Source organism: Trachurus japonicus, chromosome 23 (genome assembly GCF_045865225.1).
Source record: "Trachurus japonicus isolate A0001 chromosome 23, Traja_1.0".
Lineage (NCBI taxonomy): Eukaryota > Metazoa > Chordata > Actinopteri > Carangiformes > Carangidae > Trachurus > Trachurus japonicus.
Window position 1 is genome coordinate 16,187,058 of NC_140929.1, and position 15,653 is coordinate 16,202,710.

At 40.2% G+C, this 15,653-nt stretch overlaps 1 protein-coding gene across 5 annotated transcripts in view; it reads right to left on the reverse strand.

The window, feature by feature from the left end:
* tafa5a (TAFA chemokine like family member 5a) overlaps positions 1–15,653 on the reverse strand; it is a 178,439-nt gene that overhangs the window by 51,322 nt on the left and 111,464 nt on the right. For all 5 annotated transcript variants that reach the window (XR_015035047.1, XR_015035046.1, XR_015035048.1 and 2 more), the window contains exon 2: positions 1,142–1,291. Coding sequence is in view for 2 of the 5 variants with exons in the window: in XM_085769073.1 (XP_085625199.1) it covers positions 1,142–1,291 (150 nt within the window). In the remaining 3 variants the exon portion in view is untranslated. The remainder of the gene's footprint in view (positions 1–1,141; positions 1,292–15,653) is intronic.

The window sequence follows — 15,653 nt, forward strand, 5'->3', positions numbered from 1 at the left end:
AAAAAAAAAAGTTCAATCTTCTTCCTGTTTCACAGATATATGTGAGGATGTCATAGCAACAACTAATGAGCCTCTTCCTCGCCACTGTATACAAGTCTTACTTCTCTGCTGGATAATTAGTCATTGCCCGGTGAAAGCCACAAATCTACACATTTTCTAATCTTTTCTCTTTTTTTTTTCTTTATGGCTTGAAAAATATCCTCCACCAATTTAAAACCTCATTAACACACATGGAAAATGCCTGGTAACGCTGGAAATACTGTGTTTCTATGATCATGAAGAAACTGGCATTTTTCACAGCACAGTGACACTATTTACATTTTACACAGTCAAACCAATCCAGGCACACCTACTGTACTGGATTCAGGTGTGTAGAGGAATAAATAACACATCTAAATAACAAAAACTTACTTATTATGTTTCACTAATTACTGCCTACTCAATCAAAATTTGAATAAAATGTAAATCTATTCTAATTAACTACTGGCGGCATGCTGGGGCTGATATTTATTTGCTTCTTACAAAGACTCAAAGAAATTAATTCAAATATTTGAAAAATAATGTAATCTTTGAATTTTTTTGTAAAAAAAAAAAGACTTGACAAATTGTCAATCAAGCTGAAGTAAATTCTCTGATTACTCTACTAATTGATTTAGCTCTAACAATGACAGTAATAATAAAAGCAGACTGGAGTAGACACTGTTCTACAAACAGTGTCTACCCCATGAAATATAAGCCCATCTGTTGGTGGGGGACTTAGACCCCCACCCATCCAACTCCACCCCACCCCACCCCAGCCCGACAGCCACTTTTTAAAATGATTCAACTATAAATTGGTTTGGTGCAGGCTTTATGAACATCACAAAGACAGCCCTGTGATCCACTTTGCTCCACACTGTAGGTTTATCCACCTTAAGCCTCTACTTAAAAACAGCCAAACCCTAACCGCCCTGAGACCCATGATGTGATGCAGCATTTTGATTTGGCAGAAATCACTCCGTTTTGCTTCGCGTGCTTCAGCAGCAACATGATTCGATGTAAGTCACACATGCCTTAGGAAAAAAACATGCTTACATTAGAGTAAGAGCGAGCTTTTGCTCAAACATAAGCAGGGATCTCCCTGCCCCCCTCCTCCTCTTACCGTCCACACAGGCGGGCCTGGCTCTTGTAGTTCCAGCGATCTGGCCCTTCTTACAGGCGCAGCGGGCCGTCTGCCTGGCGATGGTCCGCCGTGGTTGGCTGCTGTCCCTGTCCAGCGTCACAATCTCACATGTTCCCGCTGCCAGCTGGCCTGGAAATGACATTGCACCACAGGATGCGAGGTCAGAGAGATGAAATCATAAACAGGGCAAAATAAACTAGTCTGTCTCTTCAGTGAAATTTGTATTCTGTAACATGTTGATCTGTCCTTTTTTTCTAAATCTTTTGTAGCTCAATTGGCACAGCACTCACATTACCGAGTTCAAACGAGCGGGTCTCGCTGCAGCACCTGACACTAGAGCATGTGCTGGATTTGTGCATATTTATCTACAGCAAGACTTAGTACTTAAAACATCCATGCCAAGAACAATGATTCTTACTTTCACAGCCTGAGTGATTAAAGTAGATTTAAATACACACTAACAATATATCAACTGGTTGTAAATTTTCATCTTAATATGGACTCCTGACATTTGTTATTCTAAATAATTGTGACCAACACACATATCATAACGTTCTGATGACAAAAAAAAACAAGAAAAAACACAAGCAACATGAAAATCATAAAATATATAGCATAGTACATAGAAGTTCGTTTTTTTAAGAGCTGTTTAATCATATAATAATTTTCCAAAATCTGTGAATAGTTTTGAATAATAGTAGTGAATATAAATGTATTTCATTTCAGAAAGACTCAGAATTCTTTCAACAGTCAAACTTACATAATTTTGCATATACAAAAAATCAAACCCTGTATCTACAGTATCTTTAAACTTCGAGAGTGTGACCATGTCCCATTGTCAAGAACTGGAGATTGTCAGGTTGTCCTTGACTCAGCAGAACAGTTAACTATAGGTAATTAGAGGTTTGCAGTATGTGCACAATGCAATCCAAGCTGTGAGGACGGATGCACTGACCCTTTTGAAAGCAACATTGAGATTTCAACAGCATTTTGGGCAGAAAGACCATGGTGGCAGTGGGGAATACAATTATTTTCAGAGTAGCCTATCATGGCCAGAGGGAGGCGCAGGGATGGCAATGGCCACAATTAAATTCTTCCCCTGCACATAACCTACAATGCATGACAGTTCACATTGTCACAATCAGCTTGTCAGTTTGACACTGTTTCTAAATGGTATCAAACTGAGCTTAGCATTTCTCTTCTGCAATTATTTGTTAGTTGTCACCCAACATACTGATAACAATGAATCTGTATTGGTTCATATAATGACTCAGCAACTTTATCAACCTTATTGACAAAGTAAACTTAGGTAACAAACAAGCTAGCAACAATACCTCTCTGACAATAACAAGCTAGTTAACCAACATCAGAGAGAGTGAAGCAGTAACTGCAAAAGCACTGTACTGAATGTACTGAACTGAGTGGAGTGGAGTGAAGTCAGCTTCAGTGGCTACATGGTGTGACTTTAATGACCAGGCTAAAGTTATTAAAGTCACAAAGTTCAACAATAACTGTACTTTTTGTGTGTGTTTTTCTTTCACCGATTTCAACCAACATCAAACTTGCAGCAAGGAACCTTTTTTTCAGTTTTTTCTTTTATGTCAGGAGCCGTGTGGATTCCTTCAGGTATAACAAACCCAGGATCTTTCACCCTGAACAGCTCCGGTGGAGGTGCTCAGGAAGTGGAGGCAGGAACGCCGCAGTGCACTGAGCAGCTCACAGATGTGACTGCATGTGTGAAGTGCCTTTAAAAGACAATGGTGGAAAAATTACTTTTAGATTCCAGCTACCTAAAGACTACCCACAAGCCATTTCCCATTAAGGGCCACATCCTATCAGCCCACCTCTTTGAAGGTAATGTACCCATTAGCCACAAATGAAACGCATGAATACTGATGAACTTTGTAATTGCTGCCAAGTCCCCCCCACCCCACCACCCATCTTACACACACCCATCCTCCATGTATTCAATCTGGTGACCTTTGGCCTTGTAGCTGGGCCCTTGCTGCTTGCAAATTAACCTTTGTCTGTGTGTGGAGGCCCTCGGGTGCCATCCTGGAGAGGCTTATCAGGATCTAATTGTGATTGGCAAGAGGATGGAAGTTGTGATTAAATCTGGACTTGAGTCCCGAACACTTGGGCGGCTGGCTTAATGAACTGAGCTGTGAGGGGTCACACCTGGGGTAATAGGGATCTATCAGGATTCATCCACACACTGGTACCTGTGGTGGCAATGGCCAAGGATGGAGAAAATGCCCGGGTGATTACAGCATGTAGCTGTATTAATGGCATGCCTGCATATATTATAGGAACCTTTCTTTCTTTCTTTTTTACCATAATGAGTGTTTTAGGGCAAACACTAATAGTTCATTTGACTTACATTTTCCATTCATACAGGATTATATAGTCAAACAGGGGCACATTCAGTAGCTCATGAACATTCATAACAATAGTATGATGTCAACTACAAATTCAGTGGAAAGATAAATGTTGACACCACTGGGTCAAAGACATCACAGAGTTGGTTTTGCCTCATTCCACTGCAGATTCCTAACGTCGAACAGAAACTATGCTTTCCATACCAAGAAATATTTAAACATTTCATAACAAGCTGAGTTGTGAATCTTCAAGCTGAAGACAATCTTTCTTAACAGCCTTATTAAACATCCAGCACGGAAACACAAAAAGAAATGTCATCTCATTCTGCTGCTGCAGTTACAATAACGAGTAAACTCCAGTTTGAACTTGTTCTCTTAACAACAGTAACATTACTCTTTGTTTTATGCTTCTGGTCCACCCCCCATTACTTTGCCACACAATGATTTACTGCCAGGCGCACACACTCGGACACTTATTGCACTTACATAAAAATGCACACACATCATTAGAACACCAACTGCAAACTAGGCGGCCTGAGAAAACCTAAGTATTAATGAGCAAAGAAGATCAGCCCTGTTTTCAACATACTGTCAATGTGTTTTCGGCTAAAGTGTAAGATATTTTTTAATTCATTAAAAGAAAAATAACTTGCTTCTTCAATTTATCATATCCTGTAAAGGAAAACACAAAATTGTGAGATTTAGTCATCTTTTAGTGTGTTTTTTTTATTATTTTACTTTTGTAACATCTTGTAATTGTACTGTAATTTAATGTTCCTTGTGAAGTGAAGTCATTTTTTAAAGGTCTGACAAAGTAAAAATAATGAAATGACTTTAAGTGGCCAATTGATTGAACCTACGTGGGTTCCCAATGTTGAAGTGAGTGGGATGTTTTCTCTTTATCCACCAGGAAGTGCAGAACACAGCTTGTGTCTATGAACATTTCTATTCTATTTCTAATCTATTTCAATTGACAGCGATGGGAGGAGTGACTGCAGATCTGCAGCACTAGATGCCTTTGCTCAAAACACATGCCAACGAAATCCAGTCAGTCTCTTGCACTTCAGAGATCAAGACTGAACCCCCACCTCCGCCACCCCCCTTTTCCTGCTCTCCTCCTCTTCCTCTGCCCTCCTTTCTTCCTTTATATTGCAGGCTCTTTTCTCCTTCATGCCTTCTCACTTAACTTCCTCCTCCTTCTTGCAACTCCTCTGTCTTCTCTGGGTGATGCCGGATAATGACTTGTCATGTTAGCCCCTGTGTGTGTGTGTGTGTGTGTGTATCTGAATGTGTTCATGTATGTGTGTGTGCGTTTACTTCCTGCATCCTACCCCACCTCCCATCTCTCTCTGCAGATCTTCTACTGAGTGCCTGCTTCCTGCTTCCTCTCTTTGTCAGCCCCCTCTTCTTTGGAGCTCTTCCATTGCGAGAAGCTGAAAAGACTGTTTGGATGTCTCAGGTAATCGCTCACATGGCTGTGGCGCTGACGTACTGTACCATGTGTGAAGTCAACATGCTCAAAGACTTTGGCTGATTTGACGCCGCAGTTCTTGAGTCGATGGAGCTCATTAATTGCCGATGTTTCATCAGACGCCGGCGTTGTTGTTTTTTACTGTCACAGCTTTAGCTGCTGGGAAACAGAATCATTTTTATGTTATTGTCTTGCAATGTATATTCTCAAAGCCAAGGCGGCTGCACTGTCTTCATGGTGTTGAAAAAGAATCTTCTAATTTTAAACTGAGTATAAAAATAAAACTGCTCTACCCTGCCTCATAAAATATTTCAGCTTTACTTATATACTGGCTTTGGGTATATAGGTTAACATTAAGGACACAGTTATGAAAGATTTAAATCAAAAGTACTTCAGCATCCATGCTAATGAGGACCATATGGACTTTTTTAATTTTTTGTTTTAGTTAACACATAGCTAACTGTATTTATTTAATTTATTAATAGAGTGGGGAAAATAGGCATTTGATTCCCTGCTGATTTTGTAAGTTTGCTTCTCCTTAAAGAAATGGATGGTTTATAGTTTTTAGGGTAAGTTGATTTTAACAGAGAGACATCCAGATATAATATCATCATATAAAGGTTAAAAAATAATTCACATTTGATCAAGTGAAATAAGGGCAAATTCAGCAGGGGATCAAATACTTATTTTCCCCACTGTGGAGTAGAGTGAACTTCATTCATCCCTGAAAGGAAATTCCAATGTCAGGTAGCTCATCATGAAAAGAGAGAACAACCAATACAGAGCATAGACAACACGGAGACATACTATAAAAAAAAGTTCAAATGCAATAAGTGCAAATACTGTACTTACAGTACCAAGACTGGATACATTCTACTTTCATATTCAAGCTCAGAGAACGTTTTGTTTGTGTATAAAGTGTACTTCACCATGTGTGGTCCAAGTCATGGACCTTCAATAAGAGCTGAGGAATCATGGCGCTTTGAGCTTAATGTGAATGTGCACATGCTAGCCTGCTCACAATGACAGTGCTAAAATATTTAGCAGGTATAATTTTTTTTGTTGTTTTGGGGGGAATTTGGTCACAGAGTTATACTGGAAAATATTTTGACCCATTTGTTGTGGTGATTGATAAGAAGGAGATAGAAAATTAGAAGAAAACAAATCCTCAGTAGAAATGCATGTCAGTACCAAATTTTGTGGCAATCTCTCAATAGTTTTGCTCAAAACCACAAATATCAAGCCCAAGCCTTGGGATACCAGAAACGCTGGTGCAAAGGATTGGTTCCAGTTCATCCAGTATGTGTTCAGATATTTTACTGGTTGAGTGTAAACATTGACCTGCTGATTGGACAAAATCAGGAGATCAGGGTACAAATTTCATTGCGATCTATCCAACATAAAAAATGTCTTTCACATAGTTCAGGACAGAAAACATCAACTTATCACGACAGTGTTTACGATCATTCCTTGGGAACGATACGTAAAAAAAATAATCTACCCTGAGTGTTATGAACTGACAAAGCCAACACTTCACACTGTAGCTACATGTATCTGCTATGACCCAGGGGAATACATTTGTTTAGTCTTGACTTGATGCTCAAGTTTCCTGCACAAGACTTTTGTGTTGAATATTTGTGGTATGAATTTCAAATGCAGGGCTCGACAGTGCGACAGTTTTGCTCGCATTTGCGAGTTGATAATAGCCCGTGCGAATAAAAAATTGCATTCAGTCGCATCAGTGCGACTCAGACAGAAACTGCATGCACCGCTTTGCATGCTGTTTAACGTGAGCAGTATCCCCCCCGCCCCGCCCCCCCCTGCCTGTTTGGTGATTTTGGCCGCCGCATTGATTAAAGCTTGTGTACATCGGGGCCGTTCAGATGTAACGTCTTTTCCGCACATTACTTTCAAGGTAGACGCGCGTCATGCACGCCAAGGCGACACCGTAGCAGCGCACATTCGGTGCGAAGCGCTTTTTTTCCGTGCACGTTCGACCTGCTTCTTCCTCCGGTACACGGTCTCGGGCTGTGTCTCTCCTACTGTTTCACACGGAGCTCTGCCCCAGGTGAAGGAAGCCCTTAGGTGGACGTGGCCTCCGAGGCTACCGCGGAGCTATCAAAAAAAAAAAAACGCTTGTCGCGGTGAGAACAGCTGACATGTGGTCACAGTCTCACAGTGCAACATTCATATAAACTTCAACCTCAAAGCTGTCTGACCTGTCCCTGAACATCACACAGGGGCAACATGGAGCCGTTTGTGTGACAGGTTGTTGAGGAAAAATGTTTGGTGTTTTTACTGTTCTCAAATGTAAAAATGGGTCATGTTGGACCCTCAGCATTATTTAAGGCTTAAACAGCCTGCTACAACATTTTTCATTGTGCTCCTAAAAAATCTTAGTGTAGAGCCCTGTATGTAATGTTCAGCTTTTTATACTGAGGGAAATATAGGTTCACTGCTCATCAATACCCCCACCCCCGGGCCACATGCACACACATACAGCGCAAAACTAAAAACTAATATTGGTTGTAATAAATATTCTATTTTCTCACACATATTTGCATTGTTTGTCTTTCCTGATTTTTGTTAAGGCAAAGAGCCAGTTAAAACATTAAAAATTAGTCTACAGGGTTAGAATTATAGGCTAAATCTACTTTATTTGTTTGAAAATGATATTTTCACCAAAACTACAAAATTTTTATTGTGCTACTAAAAAATGTTGTGTGCTACTAAATTTTTCAGCATGGTAGCACAGTGCTACTTGGAAAAAAGCTTAGCGTCAAGCCCTGAAATGTTTGTGCTGTTAGAGACACCGGTCTGTAGAGAATTGCAAAACAGAATTTGATTCTTAGTTGGTTTCAGCTGCAAGCGCTCTAGGTGTTTGCAATCTCTCCAAATAACGTGCGAGAGAACTTGAGGACAAGCTGGTCTCAGTCCTCCAGTAAAGCAGCAGAAGACTTCATTCCTTCTTTTCTAAAACAAACTGCTCCAAGCGTCCCTGTGGCTCAGCCGCCAGAGCGCAATACCATGACTATACCACATACGTTGCCACTGTTAAACACAAGTCTAGGAGAGAAAAAATACCAAGAACTGAAACAAAACCTCCCCAACACAAGAAAGTATTCCTCTTTCTACTGGCCTGCAGGGATCCGCAGAAAAGGTTAGAAAATATTACAGGATTCACAGCTCCGACAAGGCGGTTTCCAGAAAGTACAACCACACATTTTGGTCCAGAACAAAAAGGAGGGGAGAGTTCTGTATTTTTTCCGAAGTGTCTTTCATTAAAAACTTGCAAACACATGCAAAGATGCAAGATGCATCACAAAACAGTCATCCCGTGGAAAAAATTGGACAGTGAAGAAAGGAATCACTAATCCTGTTCTCTGGAATAGCCTTGTGAGTAGTGGGAAAAATCTAAAACTGGCGAGTGCACTCAGAAACTAACCCAAAGCTGGTACCAGTAGTGCTATGATTTATCACCACCCTTATCAGCTTCTGTTGCTGAGCAGTTGTCAGCTTGGCCAGCCAAATGGCTGATTAAAATGTATGTGTGGCCACCCTAGAGTGAAATGAAAGCTCAGACTGTGGCAGAAGATGGATTCATATGGCAGAGCGTATGGCTTAATACAACGTAATGTTATTGACATGCTCCTTTGCTTTATTATTTCTCCTCCCGCTCCTCGGCACATTACAACTGCTCTGCCATACACGGCTCTTTGACAAATGTCCAGGAGAGCTACAACACAGGGAAACATGACACATTTCCCTCTTTTCCCTCCTTCTACCAGATGTCGAAAACCATGTTTTTTTTTCTAAGAGACTCTTTTGCATTCATATTTTAAAATTATTCTTGTTTTTTTGTTTTTTTTGCTGCTCTAGAGATCCACGTACAACTAAAAAGCTGCTTCTTTGAGCTTCAATCTGCTGAATCAAATACTTACGATATTTATAAAATGTGTGGTTTTGGCTTAGTAGGAGGGGTAGGTATAGTTCTTTTTTGTCCTTTGAAAATCTGCAGTGTGCCGGAGTCTTGCTGGGATTCCATAGCGTGCGGCACAAGAAAACAGCAGTATTTCCGAGTGTCCTTCTGAATCTGACACAAAAATGCAGTCTGCCATGAAATCTACCGAAGATGCTCAAGTGCAGTCCAACAGAATGAGTTTATAATTAGTCCTCATACTTGTGCCGGCGTGCATATGAAAGCTAAGGGCTCCCATCCAAAAAGAAACGTTTGTTAATGGTAAATCAACACCACATCTCACAGGTCCTGAGCAATAAATTACGTGTATTTTACTCTGAGTGAGAGCAATCTATTTGCTTTCAGTTGATACTGGCTATGTAATTACCACGCCATCACACAATATGATAAATAGGGGATGTAACACAAAACTCATATCTGAATCTGCTAGTGTCACAATTAATATCTGTGCCCAAACTGGATGTAACTTACACCTGAAGTTTCTGTTTTAAATTGTTCTCTCTGACATTTCCTCACTAATAAGATGTATAACACACATGAATAAAACATAATTTGAATAGAATAAATAATTAATTGATGATAAATCATTTCTAGATAAAGAGTCTGTTATCAAATTTTGGTATCTGTTGACTCAAATCTGAAAAGCTCTCCCAGCCATTTCACATGTGCTTTTGAGACGGTCTCTGACTTCACCTTATCGTCATTCAATATCTACTGTATCCGATCATGAGACAAAATAACAGCAGTGGTCCATGAGTCAGGCTTTTTATCCTGCAATGCACACGAATCTTGGAGGGTGTCCGAGTATTGACATTAAAACTGCCGGCATCCTTTTTGTTTCTGCCAGTGTTTGTTTTTCGAATTTTTTGCACTCTGCATGATATTTGGCTACCAGAGAAATGTTTCCTGTCCGCTGCATACAGACAACGATCACCTGGGTGACACTGAGCAGAACTGCCAGACTTTACAGACAAAAGAAATTAAATAAATAAAAGTAAACTAATCATTATTAACACTTTTAAAGCTTGTTGTTTGGGGTTTTAAAGTAGGATTTGCAAACTTTTGGAATATAGCCTACATTTTCATAGGTGGCAACTCCCCTTAATGGCACAAAAAGCATCACAAATCATGACAACCTGCCAAAATACATCTTTACCAGCCCAATTAATGGAAGTAGGGGTGGAAAACCACACCCAGTCTGGAAACACTGCCTATACGAGAAGTGGTGATGTGGCAAATTATGGGGGAGATACTGCAGGTCACAACAGAGTGCACACTGCAAAAAAAATTGGATGCTTCTCATACCTGGATGCACAGTTTGTACTGTACTGATGAGAGCGTCCAGGTGGAGGTGAACTTTTTTTATTGCTCATGTTATGTTTTTATTACTCTATTATGTTCACTTCATTTCAAAGAATTTCTCAGGGAGCTGGCGGTGGACAAACAAGCCTGTAGGAGCCAGTTTTGTTCCTTGCACTCAGACAGAATATTGTGGTTTGAGCCATTGAAGCGACTGATTCCGGCGGCCTCGAGACGCTGTGATCTTGCAAGCAGGGCTAAAAATATGCTGTGTAAGGTGAGGAACCTTAAGTGCTGAAAAATAACGTATTGATTTGTGTATTAAGCAAACATTGTTGTCATGGTGTCTCTGAGGAACTGAGTGACTTGTGTGTTTGTGAGTGTGTTTGGCTTTGAGGCAATATGAATTATAAGGATGCCAACACATGGACATGCTCTTTTCTAAACATCAAAACGATGCGTGTAATGGACAAAGCTTTGCTAACAAAAAAAATTCTTTACCACATATTCTCCACTTAACCCAGAAACACTACATGGCAGCTTGATGTAGCTGGAAACTAGCATCACATCTGTTCTGCTGGAGAGGACAGAGTGTGTGTGTAGTCTACAAGTTAGACATTGCCAGACTAAAATGCTATATCACTCCAGCATGCTACAGCTGTTCAAAATGAGAGAGGAGAGTCCGGCGCCAAGACTGCAAGTCTGAAATCCCATTTTGGATCCAAACGCTGCATTAGTCGAACCTTGATGTCATCCCTCTACCCTGAGGCCTGGTGGGCTAGTTTTTAAATGAATCCTTTTAACAGGCCTAATCAGAGGCTGGAAGAGCCAACTGAACAGCATGTGGTGTAACGGGAAGGAGACAAAATGACTGCTTTAGGGAAAAGAGCTGTCTGATGATGTAGGGTCTAAATGAAATCTCCGCAACGACCTGCTCTTGACTGTCAGGTACAGAAACAATGAAGCAGCCACCTGGATTTCAATTCATTTGGAGTCTGTACCTTGAAATTCACAGAAAAGTAATTTTCAAACGTGTAAAAAATAAAATAAAAAAATCTTCCAGTGTGGCTGGATGAGCAGAAATGATTTGAAGGAACTCCGACCAGCATAAAGTTGATGAATGATAGCTACCAGTGGGCACGGTTTATTGATTTACACCGAGGAGCAAGAGGGCTAAATGTTTCCTGCAACATCCATTTCTATCTTTGAGAGAGAGTTCAATATTTTTGGGAAGTATTTTCCCTCCTCCTTTGTTTTTCATTTCTTTTGTTTGCTTTTTTCAAGTAATGGGCTATGAGAAGATTGATACCATTCATGTAGCCTACCTGTTCATGCTAAAGCTAGCATAAGCATAACATAACAATTTCCTGTTGGGCTACTTGGAGGCCGCAAAAGTGGCCTATCTTTACTCCTTGACTCACTGGGGCCTAAATTTAAACAAAGCCAATATCTAGACTTGGGGGGTAAATGATTAAAGCTACAGCTAATGTCCTACCATTTTGTCAGAAGAAGTAGATTGCTGTTAGAAAGAACTGAACTCTCTTCAAACTGCCTCGACTTACATTCATTTTCAGCCCCAACACTGATAGAGTGACCAAAAACTCATCATGAATCTGGGCTTGAAATTATTAATACCCTGCCTATACGTCCATGAGTCAGAGAAAGTTCTGGAGACAATTCTCATTGGGAGCACTCTCTCATCATGACGAGCTGGAGCGAGAGAACTGTGGTCTGGCCGATCTATTTTGGGTGAAGCAAGCTTGTCTGAGCGCTTCGCTTGCTTTGTGGAGTCACTTTGAAAAGTGATTTGATTTTCCTTTTCTGCCCCCTTTTTCCCCCCCCTCCGCTAAAATGCTTGGGCAAGCAGAAGACACACAGAAGCACTGACACACGCTGAAACATAAACACATGCACTTATGGAGGAATATTTAAGCAAAAATGGAGAATATAAATGCCAAATATAACCACAAGGAAGCTCTGCATCGCTACCTCTGTCTCATATGGACACACACACACATATTAGCTCAATGTTGCCATGCTACTAACTAAATTGAAAGCTGCTTCCTGCGTGTTTAATTAGAAGACCTTTGCTCCTAGCATGCTCTCACAGGTTCAATTTTAAACTACAAGTACAGAGGACAGCCTTTGCTTTGAGTTGTTCAGTAATTACCAAATATTAGTATGCTAACACTTTAAACGAAGATGGTTAACATAATAAACACGAAACCTGCTAAACATCCTCATGTTAGCATGCTGACATTAGCAATAAGAGGTGGCCCACTAAATACACAAAATGTTAATAGTAATTGGCGAATATGGTTGATAATACCTACTGACTGACTTTAAAACACTCATTACGTATTAAGGATATAATGAGTCCACTAATATGGTACAAAGGGTGTAATGCAGGACAATAACACCAACAGATGAACAGCAATCATCAAGCAAATAATTCAAGTTTGTTCATCAAAGCCTCTCAAATGCATGAGAATGAGTATGGTCCCATAATTCTCATGACTGACATGAATTTTCAGACTCACAGAAGATGCTCACTTCTAACTATATTTTCAAGTTTGATCCTACTGTACATTAAATATATGTTTTTCCCATGGAAAAAACAGAACAGAAAACCAGGCCAATTAATTAATATGCCTTTAGAGTTTCAGTCTTTGTGAGGATTTGCAATATACATGTTTGATAAATGTTTCTTAAGTATTAAATTGTTTCTTAAAGCAGAAGTAAGTGGTCCGGTCATTTTCGCTAATGCTGCGTTCCAGGCAGGCTTTTGAAATCGTAAATTACAGCTTCAAGTCACAACTTACGACTTTGTAGCGTTTCAGGCAACCCACTCGTGTTTTTCCGACCTGTTTTACCGGTGAAAGTCACTATAACGGCCACTCATAACTTCCGACCGGTGAACTCGTACCAGATCGAACTGGTACCACTTCACGGTCGGAAAAATACGAGTTTCCTTGAACGCACCATAAGAGTCCTCGTCGCTACGTCACCACATTCACGGCGTTCCTTGGCTGCACACACAGCCCTGCATGCCGTTCTCTCTCCTCATTGGATAAAAACTGTAGGATACGATAAATGTTTTCTCTTCGGCTCAGAGCAGAGCAGAGTGACTGACAGACCCGTGTTTCAGTCCAAACACTCTATGTAAGTGATTGCTGTCGGAAGATATAACTATTTAAGACTTATATTAACACAAATATATCACTTACTTCTGCTTTAAGACATTAATTGATACCTAAATCCTTAAATGAGCTGTTTCAGAATACGCAGGCTTCGAGATACATTCTTATTTAAGTAATGCATGTTTTTGTGTTGCATTGACTTGTGATTAAATAAATTCAGCTCACTTCCTGTGTAGCTCAGTGGGGTTTTCATTATGAAGCTAGGGCCTTTTTCCTGCTGTGACCTTGTGTAAAGCACGTAAAGAATGGCGTTTTCCCATGAGATGCCCTCTTTTCCCCCTGCGTTTGTATTTTAGAATAATGAACTCTGCTTAATAACAGGGTGCTGGCATGAAACAATGAATGATCATCAATTAAAACGGTGGGTGAAAAGGGAAAACAAATGACCCCAGTAACCCTTGGTAACACAGGAAAGCTTATGTGTGCGTACATCCTCACACACCACTGCCACTTCACTACTGCAATTAAGCACATTTTCCACCCCAAGAGAATACATCACTGCAGGGCAATGATGATAAGGTAAAGTCCCTTAAATGTTACTATGATTTTGCAGATTAAAGACCTTTGGATGAATGTTTGAAAGTCCAATCATTTCTCTATTGCAGCACCCTCGGGGGACTGATTCAAGGTATGTTAGACAGTGTTTGGCCCACTAAGGGCCTGATCAGGAGCCCATGTCTGAAAATCAATAATAATGCATATGAATGAGTGTGTGAGTATGTCTCTGTGTGTGAACGTACAAGTGTGTGCTACATGCATGGATTCTTTCATGTACATGCATTTAACTGCAGTTGTGTTTTATTTTGAGAACTTACTTTTCTCTGTATCTGTGCTTGATTTTTGCTTTCTCTTCATCTCCTATTCATTTCCTCGCTGACACTCAGTCTCTCAGCAGGGGGTGGGACATTCACGATTTACAATCTGTCCTTTTTTTTCTTTTTAAAGTCTTTATTCCTACCTCAAAAAGATTCATTCATTGTAGTAGGGGATCTTTTGGATTCTGCAAGGACGACTGACGTGTTTTCGAACGTGACCTGAAGAAAAATGTGGAGCGGCATTGATGGCCACGAGGAAATACTAACTCCACTAACCTTTTGAGTCAAAGTCCTAGTCACCAACATAGAGAGTAACTGATTCATGTTTCTACATTTGGGTGTCACAGAAGCTCTGTAGCTCTGCTGGAGGCTCTGTCAGAGCGGGGCAACCCTTCAGAATTGTAACAGCAGCTTGGGGCTGCGAAAGCACAATATGGAAAACACAGGAAGTGTGACTGGTCAACTTGAGCGACTTGTAATATGCTGGCACAGAGTGTAGGTGGCGAAGATAAAATGCAACAATTTGTGGAAAGGCTTGGTAATTTATATTGCGTATTCTTGCAAAGACTGTGCCTCTCAGCAATCATCACTCAATTGTTAAGTGAAAGTAATGTTAACACAATTATCTCAGGTATGTAATGAATGCATGACATGGTTTATGGTATATAATACCAGATCTGAAATTGGGGGCATCATAAAAAATATAGATATGCTTTCATGGTTGTCAATGTGTTTTCCACCTTAAAGAATACTGAATAATTAAAAAGAAAAAAGAATTAACTAGAATTTTGTTTGTGAGCTCAAACCTCATGTGCAGAGAAATTCGAGAAAAAGAAATGAATACATAAAAAAACATAAACTGGAAGTAGCCTTTTGAAAATCAAGGCAAACCTTCATGCACACATGAATCATCCATCTAGAAATACTCCAGCATTCAACAGGTGAGACTTTACAGTGAACACCACTCCTACGCAACAAGCATCTATATTTGCAGCACAAGGACACCTCCACCTCCACAGAGATGCATAAATCCAGCTGAAGCAGAGGTTTGATAAGTAACTGTGACATTAACCAGGCTGGTCACATACACACGAATGCACCAGCCCAGATGTCACCCCTCCCTATCTACCACCTCTACTAACCCATCCACCTACTGTAGAGGGCTCAATAATCTTGATCATCTGAAGCTGTCAAAAGGTTGATTTAGTATTAAAAACCATGTTATTCTCAAAGATATTTTGCACATTTTGTACCATCAATGCATGTTTTTCAGGGAGGCTGTTAAGGCTAATACTGGATTACTGCTAATTGCTGTGATATCTGCATGACTTTGCGATGTGTTCATCACT